The sequence below is a fragment of the Meles meles genome, chromosome 21 (genome assembly GCF_922984935.1).
Source record: "Meles meles chromosome 21, mMelMel3.1 paternal haplotype, whole genome shotgun sequence".
NCBI lineage: Eukaryota > Metazoa > Chordata > Mammalia > Carnivora > Mustelidae > Meles > Meles meles.
In genome coordinates, this window is record NC_060086.1 from 28,883,033 (window position 1) to 28,901,112 (window position 18,080).

The 18,080-nt window shown below is 46.3% G+C and overlaps 1 protein-coding gene across 2 annotated transcripts; it reads left to right on the plus strand.

The window, feature by feature from the left end:
• Positions 1 to 460: 460 nt before the first annotated feature.
• Positions 461 to 15,139, plus strand: UMOD (uromodulin). 2 transcript variants are annotated; one of them, XM_045994131.1, is made up of 11 exons: positions 461 to 694; positions 2,179 to 2,376; positions 3,768 to 4,544; positions 4,642 to 4,749; positions 6,145 to 6,353; positions 7,279 to 7,427; positions 9,313 to 9,558; positions 12,059 to 12,221; positions 12,825 to 12,906; positions 13,654 to 13,695; positions 14,831 to 15,139. In XM_045994131.1, exons 2-11 carry the CDS (start codon positions 2,283 to 2,285, stop codon positions 14,890 to 14,892), a joined length of 1,932 nt encoding a protein of 643 aa, XP_045850087.1. In that variant the 5' UTR covers positions 461 to 694; positions 2,179 to 2,282; the 3' UTR covers positions 14,893 to 15,139. The 2 variants fall into 2 exon arrangements, with proteins under 2 accessions (XP_045850087.1, XP_045850089.1); XM_045994133.1 differs by having other exon boundaries at positions 2,243 to 2,376.
• The last annotated feature ends 2,941 nt before the right edge of the window (positions 15,140 to 18,080 follow it).

The window sequence follows — 18,080 nt, forward strand, 5'->3', positions numbered from 1 at the left end:
CAGTCTACTTAGTCACGAAGTTATCTACCTCCCTAGGGGGTCTATCCTCATGGAAACTCAGATCTCTTACTTTACAGAATGGGTCTGGTCTGATGATGTCTGAATTACCTTCTGGCTTTGACCTTCAGCCATATCTACCTCCTCTCCTGCTCATGTCCAGACCATAGAGGAGCTTGCTGAGCTCATGAGGATGGAGGATGGAGGGCACCTCAGCAGGGTGTCCTCCCCAAATGACCACAGGTACATGTCCTAATGGGGGCAATAAAAACTCTCTTTTGCCCCAGCACACCCTGGCTTTGGATTCAGGCCTCTGCCTGGCTCTTTGGGTCCACCTTGTCCTTCTCAATGACCAAGAAAATGCCTAGTACCTTAGCACTGCTTTTCCAGTTAATTTCTAACTAAGGAATCTCTTTATGCCAAAAGGTACAAAACTGAGGCCTTATATTTGCAGGCACAAGTTTGACCCCCAATGTCAATCATTTGGGGTGTTCACATATTAGGAAAAAGAACAACAATCTGACATCCTAGGACAGGAAAGCACTGTGCCCAAAGGGGAAAACATTCCACCCTCAAGAAAACAATCTCAAGAAACAGAACCAGAGAATAATTGGAGGAGAGACTGCCAACCAGGGGCAGATGGATATATAGGAGGCAAACACTCGTCAATGGACTAATTCTATCTCTCTGGCTTCAGGTAAGGCTATCTACGGCTCTCTTCTCCTAGCCACTTCTCCCCACCTAGTTCTCTGCTGATTCTCTTTCTGTTTGGGAGAGAGGGGAAGTAAATGAAGAGACCAGACTCCTGGGTCAGACCCAGATTGGGTCATTCCTCTGCTGACTATTGGTTTCATTGTCTTTGGTTGGTCAATCTCCCTCTCTTTGAGGCTGTGCTTTTCTAGTAACAATGACTATTTATTTCTTCACTCATTCAACAAATATCAGCGAAGTATCTACTATGTACCAGGCACTGGGGATAGAGTAGTGAACAATAATAGCATTTGCTATATGCCAGGCCCTGCTTTGATTAATCCCCATGACAAAATGCAGTCAGTTATCCTCTGCCTCAGTGATTTCAAAGTACAGGTCATGACCCATTAGTAGATCATGAAATCGTTTGTGGTTTATATCCAAAATTTTCTTTTAATTAAATGTTATCAACTATGTCAGCAAGCAATGCATACAGAAGTAAGAATTTTATAAAACTTCTATTTTGTGTGTGTGTCTGTGTGTGTGTGTGCACCGTGTGTGTACCCATGCACACACACAGGCACCTACATCAGTAATGGCAAAAGATATTTTCCTTTTAACAGATCGTGGTCACAAAAGCTTGGAAAATACAGTTCCAGAACACAAGTTCTTTGATCACAGGGACTTCAAACTGAGCCTGCACATCCTAGCCACTCAGTTTGTGAAAGGAATGATCCATATTTCATAATGAGGAAACAAATTCTTAGCGAACTGTAATCCTTGCCCAGTTTACATTGTTAGTGATTAGTAAAACAGGGATTTAGATGCTGGTGACAGGCTCCAGGTCCCACACAATTAATCACCATCTACTCCCCTGGTTTGCTGCTGTAAAAATGGAGGCAATAGTAATACCTATCTAGGATTATCTGAGCAATTGAGTGAAATAATAAGCGACTGCTCTGGAAACACTAAAATCCACTATGAAGGTTAGTCATATCTCAAGCAACTTTGCAATATACGGGCTGCATGAAGTTGGGGATCTTGCCTGTCCTAGTCATTGCTTTCCTTGGACTGTAGCTCCGTTTGGCACTTGGTAGCTACTCCATAAATGTTTGTTGAATGGATAAATGGATCTGGGCAAATTTTAAGTACCTCAGCAGGGGATCGGGAGTGGGCTGGGAAAACCCAAAGCTGCCTCCAATAAGATGGTGAGTCCAGAACACAAGATTCCACCTTGCTGCTTCCTCTTCCAAATGAGACTCAGCTCTTCCAGATGCACTGAGACTGGGAGAGCAGGAGGCTACTATGTGGGTGGGAGTAAGGGTGGGGTCACAGATGGGAAAACCACCAAAGCCAGGGTCACAACACTGTACACTTTCTGTAGTTCACATACAGGCATCTTCTGGAGTTGGACAGTACATGACCAAAGCACTCCTCCCAAAACACTGTGGGGGAGTGAGTAAGATCATACCATCCATCTCTGTTCCACAGGACTCCAGGCGTCACAGACAGGGAGGAAATCCCAAGGGGTCAACCTGTCTTTGCCTTTGGGCAGGTTCTCCCCAGACCAGAAGTAACTGTGAAGAGCAGAAAGAATGGGGCAACTATCCTCCCTGACCTCAGTGTGGACGGTAGTCACGGTAACCTTTTGGGTCATCATAGTTTCATCCACTGACACCTCGGAAGCAAGTAAGTGGGGTGTGTGTGTATGTGTGTGTGTGTGTGTGTAGGGAACAATACTGCTGTCAACAGAGGAGGTCTGGCTCCCTCTCCTATATTGCTTACTATTTGATTTATTCTAAACCCATTTTTTATACTTTATATAGGACTCAGATGGGAATTTTGCTAAAATGCAGATTCTGATTCAGTAGGCCCTGTGCAGGGCCTGAGATTCTGCAATTCTGACAAGCTCTCAGGTGAAGCTGATGCTGTGGTCCTTGGATCACACATTGAGAGGCAAGAGTCTAAAATACCACTAAGGTCCCCTAGTACTTTACTGGAAGGGAAAGAACATATTCAACCCCACTGGAGATCTGAACACACCTAAGTGGCTCCCAAAAACCTCCCCCTGGATTCTTTTTTTTATTTTAAAGTTTTTATTAATTTATTTGACAGAGAGAGAGATCACAAGTAGGCAGAGAGGCAGGCAGAGAGAGAAGGGGAAGCAGGCTCCCCGCTGAGCAAAGAGCCCGAAGCAGGATTCGATCCCAGGACCCTGAGATCATGACCTGAGCTGAAGGCAGAGGCTTAACCCACTGAGCCACCCAGGCACCCCATACCCTCTGCACTCTTAAGAGGTCATTCCACTGGGTCTTGCATTATCCTCATCTAGCTTTCAGCTTCTCCCTGGAGAATGGAGCTGGGTGTCTCCCCTGAGCTGGAGGTACTTTGGGGCACAGTAAATGCCATTCCAGTGTCATGGTTAAGAGGTTAAGAGCATATACTCTATGGTCCTGCTACCTAGGTTTGTGTCCTGGCTCTGCTCCTTACCAACAAAGCAAGTGGCTTAAACCCTTGGAACCCCAATTTGCTCATCTTTAAAATTAGGGTAAATACAAAAGCAATCCTACAGGGCTGTTGGGGAGGATTCAATGAGATAATGAGTGAAAAGCACAATCCCAATGTCTAGCATATAGTAAGTGCTTAATAAATGACAGCTCGTTATCTTCATTGTTTTTACTGTCATGGAGGACATCACACAAAGTGTGACGGCCCCTTTCAGGGAGAGTAGGGGAAGTCTTCAGAAGGGAGGCAGAGAAGATCTGGGCAAAAGAAATTAAATGTTCAAAGGTGGGGAAGGGGCAACAGGGTTACCTAAATCTTACCAAGTGTCAAGAACTCTGTATTATTCCTCTGAATGTGGAAATGTAGATATTTTGAAAGAAGACACAGTTTGAAGCAATGCTTAACACAGAAGAATGCACAGTGGAATCATCAGGGGAGTTTTGTTTAGTCATTTTGGAGAGACTCATCCAGGGACCAAGTCTTAAAGAACACAGTACCCTGAGGGATGCAGGAGGACTCTGAGTGACCACTGGCCCCACTGCCCCCGCTCTGAAGCTGGGCTCTTCTGTCCACAGGAAGCTGCTCTGAATGTCACAGCAATGCCACCTGCATGGAGGACGGGACTGTCACAACATGCTCCTGCCAGGTGGGTTTCACTGGCGACGGCCTCCTGTGCACGGACCTGGATGAATGTGTCATTCCTGGGGCCCACAACTGCTCTGAGGGCAGCAGCTGCGTGAACACGCTGGGCTCCTACTTGTGCACCTGCGCTGCAGGTTTCCGTCTGACACCTGGGCTGGGGTGCACCGATGTGGATGAGTGCACCCAGCCGGGGCTCAGCCACTGCCACCCCCTAGCCACCTGCGTCAATACCAAGGGCAATTACTCATGTATCTGTCCTGCGGGCTACCTGGGGGATGGGCAGCACTGCGAGTGCTCCCCGGGCTCCTGTGGGCCGGGACTGGACTGTGTGCCCGAGGGTGACACGCTGGTGTGTGTGGACCCATGCCAGGAGCACCACGTCCTAGATGAGTATTGGCGCAGCACAGAGTACGGGGCGGGTTACACCTGTGACCTGGGCCTGAGCGGCTGGTACCGCTTCATGGGGCCGGGTGGTGTGCGCCTGGCAGACACCTGCGTGCCGGTCCTGCACTGCAACACAGCCGCGACCATGTGGCTCAATGGCACGCACCCGTCCAGTGACGAGGGCATAGTGAACCGCAAAGCCTGCGCGCACTGGAGTGGTCACTGCTGCCTGTGGGACGCGCCTGTCCAAGTGAAGGCCTGTGCTGGTGGCTACTATGTCTACAACCTGACCGCGCCCCCCGAGTGCTATCTGGCCTATTGCACAGGTGAGTGGGTGCCCCGTCCCCACACTCCAGACCTGGGTGGGCATCACAAGAGACCAGGGAGCATCCCTGTTGACTATCTGTGTCTATGATCCCATAGACCCCAGCTCCGTGATGGGGACATGTGAGGAGTGCAATGCAGAGGAGGACTGCAAATCGGATGATGGCACATGGAGTTGCCAGTGCAAACAGGACTTCAACATCACTGGTGAGGCCAGGGGGAGGAGGGCACCGTGTTGAAATGTCAGCAACTGGGGGAGGGACATATTCCTATGTGTGAGTTGGAAACATGTGAAGATGATGCAGGGCTGCCTATTATCCCATCTGAGTAAAATGTGGGTCCAGTTATATCTCTTAAAACCAGGAGACCCCAAAGCTCCCAGAGCTTTGGGGACCTCCTTACCCCCAGCTTCTTTCTAAGGCTCCCACACTACAGCACAGGTGGCTGCCACTTGTTGGCCTAAGGCTGCCCAAGCCCTATTTCTACAGCTCAAGAACACAGGACTGGTGACCAGCCTGCAGTTTCAAGGGCTGGGCCCTCCGCTGACCAGCAGAGGATCTTGAGCAGGGCTCTGTGGGTCTCCAAGTCTCAGTTTCCCCATACATACGATGATGGAAACAGGCTGGTATCTCCCAAACTTCAGTCATGATTTTAGTCACATCCAAGTACTAATTTTACAATTTTGTTTTTTCCAAGTACTACCTAGACTGTGATTTTTTTTTTAATTTTTTTTTAAAGATTTTATTTATTTATTTGACAGAGAGAGATCACAAGTAGGCAGAGAGGCAGGCAGAGAGAGAGAGAGGGAAGCAGGCTCCCCGCCGAGCAGAGAGCCCGATGTGGGACTCGATCCCAGGACCCTGAGATCATGACCCGAGCCGAAGGCAGTGGCCCAACCCACTGAGCCACCCAGGCGCCCCTAGACTGTGATTTTTATTATTAACTTGTTCTTCTTTAAACTGGTTAAATCCTTCTTTTAAATAAACGGGACATTTATGGTCACTGCCGTGTCTGTGGCAAGTAACACCTTAGATAGAAGGTAACAGTAAAAATGAATACAATGAAAAAAATTATTAAATTCCAGAAGCTGTGTAATACTTCAATTTCTAAAAAGTTAAAAAAAAATCCAGCTGGATGTCACTGTGTGTCCCAAACACTGAGCCTGATGTCTGCACTCTGTTGTTTTAAAAGGGAAGTTAGCAAGTATATAGCATTAAAAACATTAGTAGCTAGCGTGGATTACACAAAAAGGATGGAAAGATATTGAGATTAATATGTTTGCTGTTTTGTTTAATTTTACTGAGACTCGGTGTATTTAATGTTGGGGGGTGAACGACCAGAATATTGTTTTTTGTACACAGTCCCATAATATGGAGCTGATGGTTGGCCAATTGGCCAATTGGATCCATCCAGTGATGCTTGGAATCCAATCTTTTGTCTCTGTCCCTCTGAGAGAGAAGACCACAGCAAGATGAGACGGGGGCTAGTCTGAGTGCCCCCAGCTGATGGCCAGCCAGACCAGCTGGGCCTGGGCCCCGGGGATGTGCTGGACCCTGAATTATGGTTACAAGTTTCCAATCCTACTTTCCCTGCCCATTTCAGATATCTCCCTCCTGGAGCGCAGGCTGGAGTGTGGAGCCAATGACATCAAAGTGTCCCTGAGCAAGTGCCAGCTGAAGAGCCTGGGTTTTGAGCAGGTTTTCATGTCCCTGAGTGACAGCCAGTGCTCAGGCTTCAGTGAGAGAAGTGACCGGGACTGGATATCTGTGGTGACCCCAGCCAGGGATGGCCCCTGTGGGACGGTGATGATGGTATGTCCTGGCCAACATGGGACAGGGTTAGAGCACTGCCTGGTTCAGGCCCCAGGTTTACCATTTCCTAGTCATATGAGCCCAGCTGTGCCTCAGTTTCCTCAACTATAAAATGAGATAATGATACTAGTACTTACTTCACAGGGTTAAGAGAATTAAAGGAGTTAAGGTGTGTGAAATGATTAGGACAGTGACTGGCACAGTGTAAGTGCTTAATAAATGTAAGTTTCAATAAAGAGAATGATCCATGATGATAGTTCCCCATTTTACAGATGGGAACAGAAGGGCCTTGACTAGGCAGTGCGTCTTCTCAGCCAGCAGGTATCAGCACTGGGCTCAGAAACAGGTCTGTCTATCTTGAATGGTCCTTGAAGGTGAGGTCCGCATCACTAGTGTTCAGAGAACTAGGACGTCTCCTCCAGAAACCTCCTCAGAAGGGACCCAGAGCTCAATGTTTGAGTGGAACACTGCTTCTCCAATTCCCTCATCCCCCAGAAAAAAAAGGAAAGAAGACAAAAGAAAGGAAGAAAGCAATTGTTATTTGCTTAGCACAGCATCTGAAATTCCAGCATTAATAATGAGTCTGGACGTGGTTTTAAGTCTTTTTAGTGTTTGAGAGGAGACATGATCTAATTTGAAGAGCCAAGGCTTATTAGATCCCACATATTGTGAGCAAGTTACTCAAGAGTTACTGTTTCTGTGAACCCCCATCTCCTCATCATGAGGCAGGGAGATAGCTGCCCTCCTCTTGGGGTCATGCAGGAGGAATGTTTAGCTCAGGGTCTAGTTCATATATGGCTGCTGTCCCAACTTTTGATTATAACAGCTGGGAGGGCAACTCACAGGTGGCCAGAGAAACCGCTTCGGTTTTGAGTCCTACTCAGATTCTCATGCCCTTCTCTCCCACTCCCACCCCACAATACAGAGGAACGAAACCCATGCCACATACAGCAACACCCTCTACCTGGCAGATGACATCATCATTCGTGACCGCAACATCAAAGTCAACTTTGCATGTTCCTACCCCCTGGACATGAAAGTCAGCTTGAAGACCTCCCTGCAGCCAATGGTCAGGTATGGCCAGAGAGGGTCCCCAGTGCCCCTGGCCATCTCTACCCCCACAACCACTTAACCACCAGGTCCTCAGCTTCCCTGTTAACTGCCAGCCATAAGTTGCTGGGTGGGGGGACTGGGAGGCAGTATTTCCAGTGGAGGAGCCCCGTGTGGAAGGAAGGACCCCAGAATCAAATCCAGGCTCTGTCACATACTAACCAGATGTGTTTTTTTCCAGTTCTGGAAATTGATACCCCCACTCTGGTTGTCAGTCTTCTCACCTGTGAAATGGACCTAAAAGTACTCGTACAGCCTTTCTTAGAAGCACAACAGTGCTTGGCATATGTGAATTAACTATGAGGGCCTCTGGCTTATCAGAGGGGCGCTGTGGTTGGATCAAATGGAAGGAGGGAGGACTCTTGGTCCAGACCTGCTATTTATATGAGAAATAATTCATACACCATGTTTGGACCTTAGTTTCCTTTCTTCTCTATAAATAGGAATTTGATTAAAGAAGGGTTTATAAATTATGCCTCTTAGAGTCTAAGGGTCTTTAAGGAAGTACGTATGGGGATGCCTGCACGGTGAACCAAAGAAGTTCCATCCATACTGGGTGCCACATGAGATTTATTAAAAAAAAATAAATAAAAGGATCCTGTTGCTAAATAAAACTGAAAATCTCTGAGTAGGGAGAATCACAGGCCAATGATGCTAACGTTGGAAAAATTACAGTTGTAACTGTAACAAGCATTTATCAAGAGCTCATTATATATCAGACATTGTGTTAAGTGCTCTATAGGAAACATCTCATTGAAATCTTAAAGTACCTTAAGAGGTATAAGTATTTACTACTACTATTATTATTACTCCCATTATACAGACGTAGAAATCGAGGTTCAGAGAAGACTGGGTAACCTGTCCAAAGTTAAGAGTCTAATAAGTGGCAGAGCTGGAATTCAAACCCAGGCCACCATGCTTAGAGCCCCCACTCTACCATGACTTTCATTATGAAACTCATCCATGACTTCATGTTCTTTGGGCCAACCAGACTCAGGAAAGGGCACTAGGTACTGATGAGGGTGTGTGGCTGACTTGGGGAAAGAAGGCTGCCTTTGGGTGGAGCATCATCTGGCCAAGCAATGCCCTGGAGCAATGTGGCCAGGTCTCCGGCCTGAGAGACTTCAGGGAGCAACAGACCTATATGGAGATGTTTTTTCATTTGAGCTGGAAATCTTGCCCTAGTCCAAATCTGAGTCCAAACCAATGACCGAGTTCTCACCTGCAAAATAGACTTCTGTATTACTGAGCTTTTATCTTGTGCCTTATTTCCTAGTGAATCAGTCTTACAGTGTCCTTTATTGGCTCATCCTGTGAAGTCTCATCAGTGTAGCTGTTTTGGTGGTTAAAAATAACCCAATTACAAAACCCCCACCTTCTGCTATAGGTGGAGCCAGAACTCTGACCTAGGCGGTAGGACTCATAGCCATCCCTTTTAAGTGTTCCAGGTTGAGACCAAAGAAGGAATGTAGGTGACTCCCTTGAGAATTTCTTTATTGGACTCCTTGAAGGCAAGGGCCACCAAGGGGGGGAGGTGTGGACATGTTACAAAAAGTGTGGTCTATGGATCAGCAGCATCAGCATCACACGGGAGCTTGTTAAAGATGCAGAATCTTGAGCTCTACTTGAACCTATCAAACCAGACCTGCATTTCAACAAGATCCCGAGGTGACCCATGTCTGCTCATCACAGTGAGCAGCCATTGCAGTGGTTGGTGGGTTCTAGTCCTCCTGCTAGATAAACACGCACAGAGCTTCCAGGGACCGCCTGGGACTACAGACCAGAAAGGGTGGCCCATCTGTTGCTGTTCTCAGCTCTGGTTTTCTCACCAGCCCCTCTCCCCTGGCAGCGTTCTAAACATCAGCGTGGGTGGGACAGGCATGTTCACCGTGCGGATGGCACTCTTCCAGAGCCCCACCTACACACAGCCCTACCAAGGCTCATCTGTGACCCTGGCCACAGAGGCCTTTCTCTACGTGGGCACCATGCTGGATGGGGGTGACCTGTCCCGGTTTGCACTGCTGATGACCAACTGCTATGCCACACCCAGTGGCAATGCCACGGACCCCTTGAAATACTTCATCATCCAGGATAGGTAAGACCCATGGATGGAATTCTGGGGCAGAAGGGGGCAGCCTTTGAATTTGGATTTGGGAGAAAGTACATCTTTATATTCATTCACCTCTAGCTGAAATTTGGCATCACCAGCCATTATGAACACAGGCAACAAACCATAGAAATATTAGCAGGACACATGAAAATATTTATACATGCCAGGACTTTTTAGTTACTAGAGTATTAGAGTTTCTACTAGAAATTAATGTATTATCAAATATATATCTTTGTAAATATATGTATTTATATAGAATAGATTATGTAAATATATAATGCATATATCAAATGCTCTAATATCTTGAGAACTATGCTTCAGCTGAACTGGTTTCCTTTATAAACTTAGGTATATTACTTTATGAATTTAAAACATTATTTTTGAAGAGGGAGGCACAGACTACACCAGAAGGCTGCAGGTGTCCAGCCAGGGCTCAAGAAAAGATTAAGAAACCTGACTGGAAGGTGCACCCACCCAGGGTAGGGGCAAGCTGGGACTTGGCTGGGAGGACTGAGCTAGAGACACAGTTAGGGCCAGTTGTAAAAGGGGGGACACAGGTATGCTACTTTTCACTCCAGAGGCACTGGAGAACCTGGACCACACTGAGAGGAAGTAATTCACATTGCCATTCAAATCAGAATAGAAGTCTTTTGAAAGCTTACTGTGTGCCTGGGTCTGTGGATAGCACAGTGAATAGAAAGGACGAAACTCTCTGCCCTCATACAGCTGATATTCTAAGAAGGGGGACCAATAATTAAACAAGATGAAATGTGTAGCATGTCAGTGGTAAGGGCGCTATAGGAAAAACCCAAAACAGGGAAAGGGAAGGGGCATATGCTATTTAAAAGCATAGTCAGAAAAAACATCCCCAAAAGGCAGTGGCCTATTCCTGTGTCGGTTTTTACAATCTGCCTGGTTACATCAAGGGAAAAGTATCAGTCGGGTGCTCATTTGACATATATATCAGTTATTGCTAGTCCCCTCTGCAACAGAAAGAAGTCTACTTTAGGGCCTTCCGCTGTGGCAGGAGCCAACTAAAATTTAACAGCACTGTTTTACTTTGTATTTATCCATAAATGGTCATGTTGTGCTTATGGCAAGGGATGCTGGTTTGCTATTTGTGGTCAGGATCTAAAGATTCTTCTAAAAAATAGATGTATTCCAATAAAAATGTAAATATATTTAATGCACAAAGCAAGTAAATTATAATAATACAGATGCTGGGAAACAAAGAAAAATATACACAAAGGTGGTTTCTAGGTAACAACAAAAAAGCAAATTTGGAAAGGGGCATTGATGGAGATTAGAGCATCATGGAGATTTGGGTCCACATCTTGGCTTTGCTATTTCTTAGTCTGGAGACACAATTCATCTCATCTCTCCAAATATTCATATCCTCATATGTGAAATGGGCATAAATACCTACTATGCAGGGATTGGTAAACTTTTTTTTTTTTTTTTTTTACCTGAGTAAAAACACTGAGTATGTATGTCGGGGCACTTGGAAAGTTTTGAAAAGGAAGCAGGAAGAAGTCTTGGGTGTGCCTGTGCTTTTGTCTGGGTGTGGGAGCTGGGTTGGGAAGCACTAGTCCAGGAAGGGTGGCAAACATCTCAGGACATGTAAGGAAGAGGCGACTGGGGAGACAGTGAGAGGCAGGAGGGGAAACTTGAATGCCCTGCTTAGGTTGCATACATGGGGCCTTCAGGGTGTGGGTCACCTGAACCTCAGGGCTTTTGTTGTGCCAAGTGGAGTCTGCATTTTTACAAAAAGATCTGAATGGCTTGCACAAAGCAGAGAGTTCCCTTCTCAGTTCTTCCTCTGTGCAGTCAGCATTCAGCCCCTCTCCTAAATCAATTTTGAGCAAATCATGTAAAATAGCAGAGAAAATGCCCAGTTTGCCTGCCCTTGTATCCTGATCCAGCCCAGCACACACATGATCTCTGCATGTGCAATTTTGAGTTTGGGTGCAACTGTGTTGATTGTGCAATTGTACAGATGAGCATGCGTGCATAAACACACACACACATGCTGCCTTTTGGTCATTGCCCCTCAGGACTTATAAGTGCCACTGTTATCATTAGAACTGGGCACACAGGAGATAGTCAACAAATGGTAGGTAATGATGCTGAATCTCATTTCTTGGGAAATCAGAGGTGCTGACTTTATAGCATAGTTTCAACTCTGTGCTGATGACATTTTATTTCAGCATTATATATATATATGCATTATAGATACATAGCATCTACTATGTGTCATATACTATAGTATGCTCTTGGAAAGTTTAACTCATTTAATCTTCCCAGCTATCTTATGATATGGGTTACAAATAGTATTTCCTGTGTACAGATGGGGAAAATGGGGCACAGAGAGATTAAGTTGCTCAAGGACACATAGCTAATAGGTGGTGGAGTGAGATTTGAACCCAGGAAGTTTGGCCCCAGAGTGCTTGCTTAACTAACCACGCTATATGACTTAACCTCCCAGATGTCCACGCACTAAGGACTCAACCATCCAGGTGGTGGAGAATGGGGAGTCCTCTCAGGGCCGATTTTCTGTCCAGATGTTCCGTTTTGCTGGGAACAACAACCTGGTCTACCTGCACTGTGAAGTGTATCTCTGTGACACCTTTACTGAAAAATGCAAACCTGTGAGTTGCCTTTCCTCACTCAAGCTGCCTGCCATGATCTCCCCCTTGCCTGTCCTCCATAACCAAAGACATTTGGCCACAAGGTCTAAAAGAAAACAAACATTTCTCTTGTGTTTCTCTTTTAGTCCAGGAGTAGAATGTGCAGTAAAATGGGGTGGGCAGAGGCAGGTAGGAGACCTTAGCTGTTGGGAAATCAGGCGGGATCAGCACAGTGCGACAGGCTAGCAAATGCTCTGGCTTGTCTGCAAGCCTGTGTTCTCATAACAGAAGCTGACATTTTAAAGTACCAGGTACACCTTATCTGTGTTAACTTTCTAATTCTTGGCAGTAACTAAAGGGGAGACATTTTATTAGCTCCCTTTTCTATTATGAGGAGAGCAGTTCAGGGAACTTAAGCGACTTTCCTAAGATCAAACACCTAATGAATGGCAGAGGTGGGGCATGAGCCCAGGTATACAGATCTCCTGACAACTCCCTAGACCATCCTCAAGCCCCAGCCTGAGGCAGAAGGAGACCCCTGTAAGGAGTGCAGCCCACTCCCCATGGTAGGACCACATTCAGTCTCCCTCATGGAAGGGATTCTTTGTTGCCCTCTTCCTGCAGACCTGCTCCGGGACCAGATTCCGCGGAGGGGGCATCATAGACCAAACCCACATCCTGAACCTGGGTCCCATCACACGGAAAAGTAAGAAAGCCACTCTCTGCCCCATGTTTCTGATGGGGAATATTCTCTGGAGATGAGAAGGGATGACAGAACCTGGCACATGGATCTTACTGGGTTCTGAAGAACCAGAACAAGTAGATTCTGTGGGGGCAAGGTGGACTATAAGCTGCCTGCCTTTTACCAGTTCCTAGTCATTCGTTCGTTCTATTGCACAAATTCGTTCTTGTACCTCCTGTGTACTAGGTCCTGTGCTAGCAGTTGGGGATCTTGTGGTGAGCAAAAACAGATCCAGACCTGGTTCACATGTAGCTTATAGAACAGTGGAGCAGTCATTATTCAGACTGAGGAAGGATTAACCAAGAGGGGTCAGGGAAAGTGGGTGAGGGGAAGAGAACCCCAGACAGAGGGTACAGCATAGGCAAAGGGCCTGTAGTGGCAGAGGTGAGGGGGTGGGTAACCCAGCCTGCTAGAGGAACTGAGAAAAAGCCAGGCAGGCTGGAAAGAGGAAGAGGTTGGTATGGGATGAGCTGCTGCAGGTGGGTCCAGACCATGTGGGGATTTATCATTGTTGCTAAGGTTTGAGGCCTTTCTCCTAAAAGTAGTGGGGAACTCCTGAAGTGCCCAAGGCAGAGAAGTGACATGATCCAATCCAGATTCAGAAAGACCACTCTAGCTTCAAACAGGAGAGCAAACTGAAGGGATATCTCTCAGGCTTCTTGCTATCTGCATGCTTTCTCCTTGCACTGATCCTTTTCTTTCCCTTTACAGATGTCCAGGCAGTAGTCTCAACGGCTGTTTCTAGCAGCCTGGGTAAGTTCAGATCCTCATCTCGGGAGGACCTGCATTAGAACCTTCCTCAGGGGCTTTTATATGTGGGCCCAGGATGTGCTGGAGTGCCTGGCCTGCCTGGCCTGAGCTCTGAAGAGATGACTGCATCTGTAGAAATGCCTGGTCCTGGGGTTGTACCTATAGGCACATACACCTGTGCTGTCCCACAGTAGTGCGTATGTACACACAGACAGGCATACAAAGACAGGTGTGCACAGATAGGCACACCAGGATGTACATCATCCAGACATGTCTGTGCGCACACACACACACACACACACACACGTCACATGCATATGTTCATATCTGCACACACAGAGGCACAGATTGCTGGAGGTGCATGCGTGCATATTTGCAAGGGCAGACATGCACAGACTTATGCAAACTTATACCCACTAGATCTGTACCTTGGGTGCTTCCTGAAGCTTTGTGATTCATGACTAACACCTTTTTTAGGATTCACTCAATAGGTGACAAATATATGTTGAGTGCTACTATATGCCAAGGACCATGCCTAGTTCCGGGATGAACACACTAGACAAACAAGAAGCTCTGTTTCTCTGCCTCTCTGACCACAAAGGCCAGAGAGAGCTGGCACTTTATGGCCTTTGATTGTCACAGACACTGACTTGTCTGAAAATCTGGATGAAAAGTGAATTCGTGTAGGTGTTGCCCTTCTTGGCTCCTGGCTTCTACATCTGAAGGAGTCGTTACACCAACCTAGTATTTTACCTGAGCTAGGCCAAACCTTCACCAGTGAGCTTGGAGCTGGAGATTCAAGATGTTCTTAAGAGGCTCATCCTCTGTGAATATCCCAAAGTCACCAAGGACACCATGAGTGTCCTTTTGAGGGGCTACCAATCCTAGTGTCAGAGGAAAGGCTGTTTTCTTCAATCTGGTCCACTTGGGAGGGCACTTATTTTTCTTTTTCCACCCTGAGTAGAACCTTTTTCTAATTGGTTTTCAGGGCAGATAAAGAAAAGTTTGCCTTTTCTAACTGCTCAGCCCAGAGAGGGTGTCCTTTCCTAATCGATCAGTCTAAAGGTGGCATCTTACGCTAGTTTTGTACAAAGGTACATCAATGCTAGCAGCAGCCCTGTAATTGTTTTCTTTGCAGGGTTCCTGAAGGTCTGGCTTCCTCTGCTTCTGTGGGCCACCTTGACCCTGATGTGTCAGTGACTGGCAGCTGGAAACCCTGTGCTCTGTGGCTTCATTTCCTGCTGGCTGGGGATGATGCAGCTTAGTGCTCCAGCCACAGAAAAGGGAGCTCACACTTCAGCCAACCTTGCTTCTCTTCTCCCCCTACCCCGCCCACTTTAATCCTCACTGTTGCAAAATATCCTCTGTTTTCAAATTCTGCCTTCTCTCAAAATGGGACTTGTGATGTGTCCACACATAAGGTCCCATGTCTCTTTGAAGAGTGTGGCAAAATAATAATAATTTTAAAAGCCCAGTCTTTGGGCGCCTGGGTGGCTCAGTGGGTTAGGCCGCTGCCTTCGGCTCAGGTCATGATCTCAGGGTCTTGGGATCGAGTCCCACATCGGGCTCTCTGCTCAGCAGAGAGCCTTCTTCCCTTCCTCTCTCTCTGCCTGCCTCTCTTGTGATTTCTCTCTGTCAAATAAATAAATAAAATCTTTAAAAATTAAAAAAAAATAAAAAAAAAAAGCTCAGTCTTTGAAGTCATTCATTCATTAAGGATTTATTGAGCACCTTGTATATGTAAGAACTAGAGAGCTAAGGATCCTGTGGTGAGAAAAACCAGACTGCAACCAGACCCTGGTTGGAGAGACTGGCTTCAAGTGGTTCTGCTGTGCAACCTCAGATAAAATACACAATGTCTCCGAGCTTTGTCCATCAATTCTTTCATTCATTTTTCCATGCATCCATTTACAGACCTACAACCTCTATTGGGCAGGGTTGCTTCATAAGAGGGTCCTTCAGGAAGCTCACTGAAGGCACAATCAAAAACGAAGAGGCTACTGGGCCCAGGAGACCCAGATATTCCAAGGGCTCTGGACTTCTTTGTCAAGGTCAGTGGAAGCCAATGCTAATGGGAAATGTCTGCCCTGACACCAGCTGCTTTCCGGGACTCCAGCTGTGGCTTTCCAGGACAGACCAAGGTCCTGTTGCGTTAGTAGAGCCTTCTGATCTCAGGGAAAACCACACGTGTGTATCAGCAAACAGGGGCTATGGGGACATGTATATTAAGTTAAAGGACCTCACAGGGAGACACGGAGACATGCACTGAATCCCTAAACCTGCTGCCTTTACAGAAGAGCTTTATGGAGAACTTCAATGCTGAGCCCAGCCCTGTCTATGGTTAGTAGAGCCTGGCTGGATTGTGTGCAGATTCACTTTGACCCAGGTACAACAGAACAGGAGGAAAAATAAAAACAAGGGCCAAATGCAAGAAACAGGGAAAAGAAAACACATCAGAATTAATCCCTTTGTCCCTCTGTTCCTTCCTTTTTTCTTTTCTTTTTCCTTTTCTTTTCCTTTCTTTACTTCCTTGGTTTTTTTTTTCTTTTTATCACTTAAGTATTCAGTTCAATATTCAATAGATATTTTAAACATAAATTCAATGCTGGGCACTTTTATAGGCACCACAGAAACAGAGACCTTACTGATAAAGAGCCCATGTTTAAAAGGCGGGAATACATTTAAACAATAATTATGTGAAATGTCAGGTGGAGACAAGCACTTTGGGGAAAAAAAACAAAGAAGAGAATAGAGCTATTGGGGGTGCTATTTTATATAGCATACTCAGGGAAAGTCTCTCCGATAAGCAGAAGCTGAGAGAAGTAAGGGTAACGAACCAGGGGGATATCTAAGGAAGAACATTTGCAAGTGCAAAGGCCCTGAGGCAGGATTTTGTGTCTTCCCAGCAAGGTTTCACTAAGACTTGGATAGCCGTAAATTTTGAGGCATTACTCACAAGAGAGGCTTTGAAGCATACATGTTATTTTTTTTCCCCATTTGTTTACTCAACGAGTACTTAGTAGGTGCTGGTTACAAGTGCAGACAGGATCCCTGTCCACAAAGATCTTACAGCCTTCAGAAGGAGAAAGATCAATTAGTAGGTAATTGAGTGGGACTGGAATCAACCCAGAGAGGCACAGGAGCAGAGAAAAGATGCACCAGCAAGCGTGTGGTGTTCAGGAGTCTTCCTGGTGGTTGACCTAGGAATATGTGGACCTAGGAGAGGTGGACCTAAATATGTGGTAGGAGGCCAGGCACAGTATGATCTAGACAGAGGTAATAGCACATGTAAAGGTCAGGAGGTGGGGATGAATTCAGAGAGCCACAGATTGGATGGAGCATAGAATGTGTGGGAGAGAAGCTGTAGGTGAGGTTAGGAGTGCAGCCAGGGGTCAAATCCCAGGAAGCATGAAGTGACGGGAGTGGGGGATAATGCCGAGAGGTGACGCTATGGCATCATGGCTGCAGGAGAGGTAACAGAATCAAAGGGGGCAAAGAATGAAAGCAAGGAGACTCACTAGGCTCCTGTTAAAATCACCCTCATAAGATAACAGTGGCCTGAATTAGGGTTGGTGAAATAGGGCTAAAGAAGGAAAGACAGGTTCAAGAAATACTTGAAAACTGAGTGACAAGTTGTGCTAATTACTGGAAATGTGACTGAGGGAGAAGAGGGAGGTAGGTTTCCAGTTTGGGTGACCAGGTGCATAGCAGTGCCATGGATTAAGACAGACAATGTAGTGAAAAGGGGAAGATTTGGAGAATGGATGACTTCAGATTTGAGACTGCTGAGTTGAAAGTGCCTCAAGCATCTCAGCCCAAGGAGAGACGGTTCGGCAGGCAGCTGTGTTGATGGATCAGATGTTCAAAGGATTGGTCAGGGATGGAGATACAGATTTGAAACTCCCTAGCCTGTAAAAGGTACTAGAAACCAGGAGATAACTTGACACCGTCCCATGAGTATATGGAGTGAACAAGAAAAATGCAATCCACTGGCATTCTCAAGGACACATGAAGGAAGAGGACAATGACAGAGCAAGAGTAACGAAGTCAAGAAAACAGTGGCACAGGGGAGTCAGGGAGTGTCTGGAGGAAGCAGCAAAAAACGTACTGACAAAGGGCCAGAAAAAATGCTTGAAGACATTGCCTTAGCAGGGCAGCTCAAGCCACATGGTTCAGACTGGAACGGAAGAGTTGGAGGAGGGAAGGTGGAAGTGATGGTTTTGTGGGCCCAGATGAATTATGGAATCCAACATTTGTGGTGGTTATAAGTTCCACATTTACAGACTTTTTCTCCAAATGTACTAGGAGTAGGGAAGGTGGCTTGTAGCATTTTATTTTGCTCAGGTTGGGGTTTTGCTGGAAGGTGTTACCAATGCCAAGACCCCTGT

Excerpts from the sequence above, each read along its gene's own strand:
- UMOD (XM_045994131.1), top strand. The coding sequence starts at position 2,283 with ATGGGGCAACTATCCTCCCTGACCTCAGTGTGGACGGTAGTCACGGTA. Across the intron at positions 4,545-4,641 it reads CTATCTGGCCTATTGCACAG|ACCCCAGCTCCGTGATGGGG; the intron begins GTGAGTGGGTGC and ends ATGATCCCATAG. Across the intron at positions 4,750-6,144 it reads ACAGGACTTCAACATCACTG|ATATCTCCCTCCTGGAGCGC; the intron begins GTGAGGCCAGGG and ends TGCCCATTTCAG.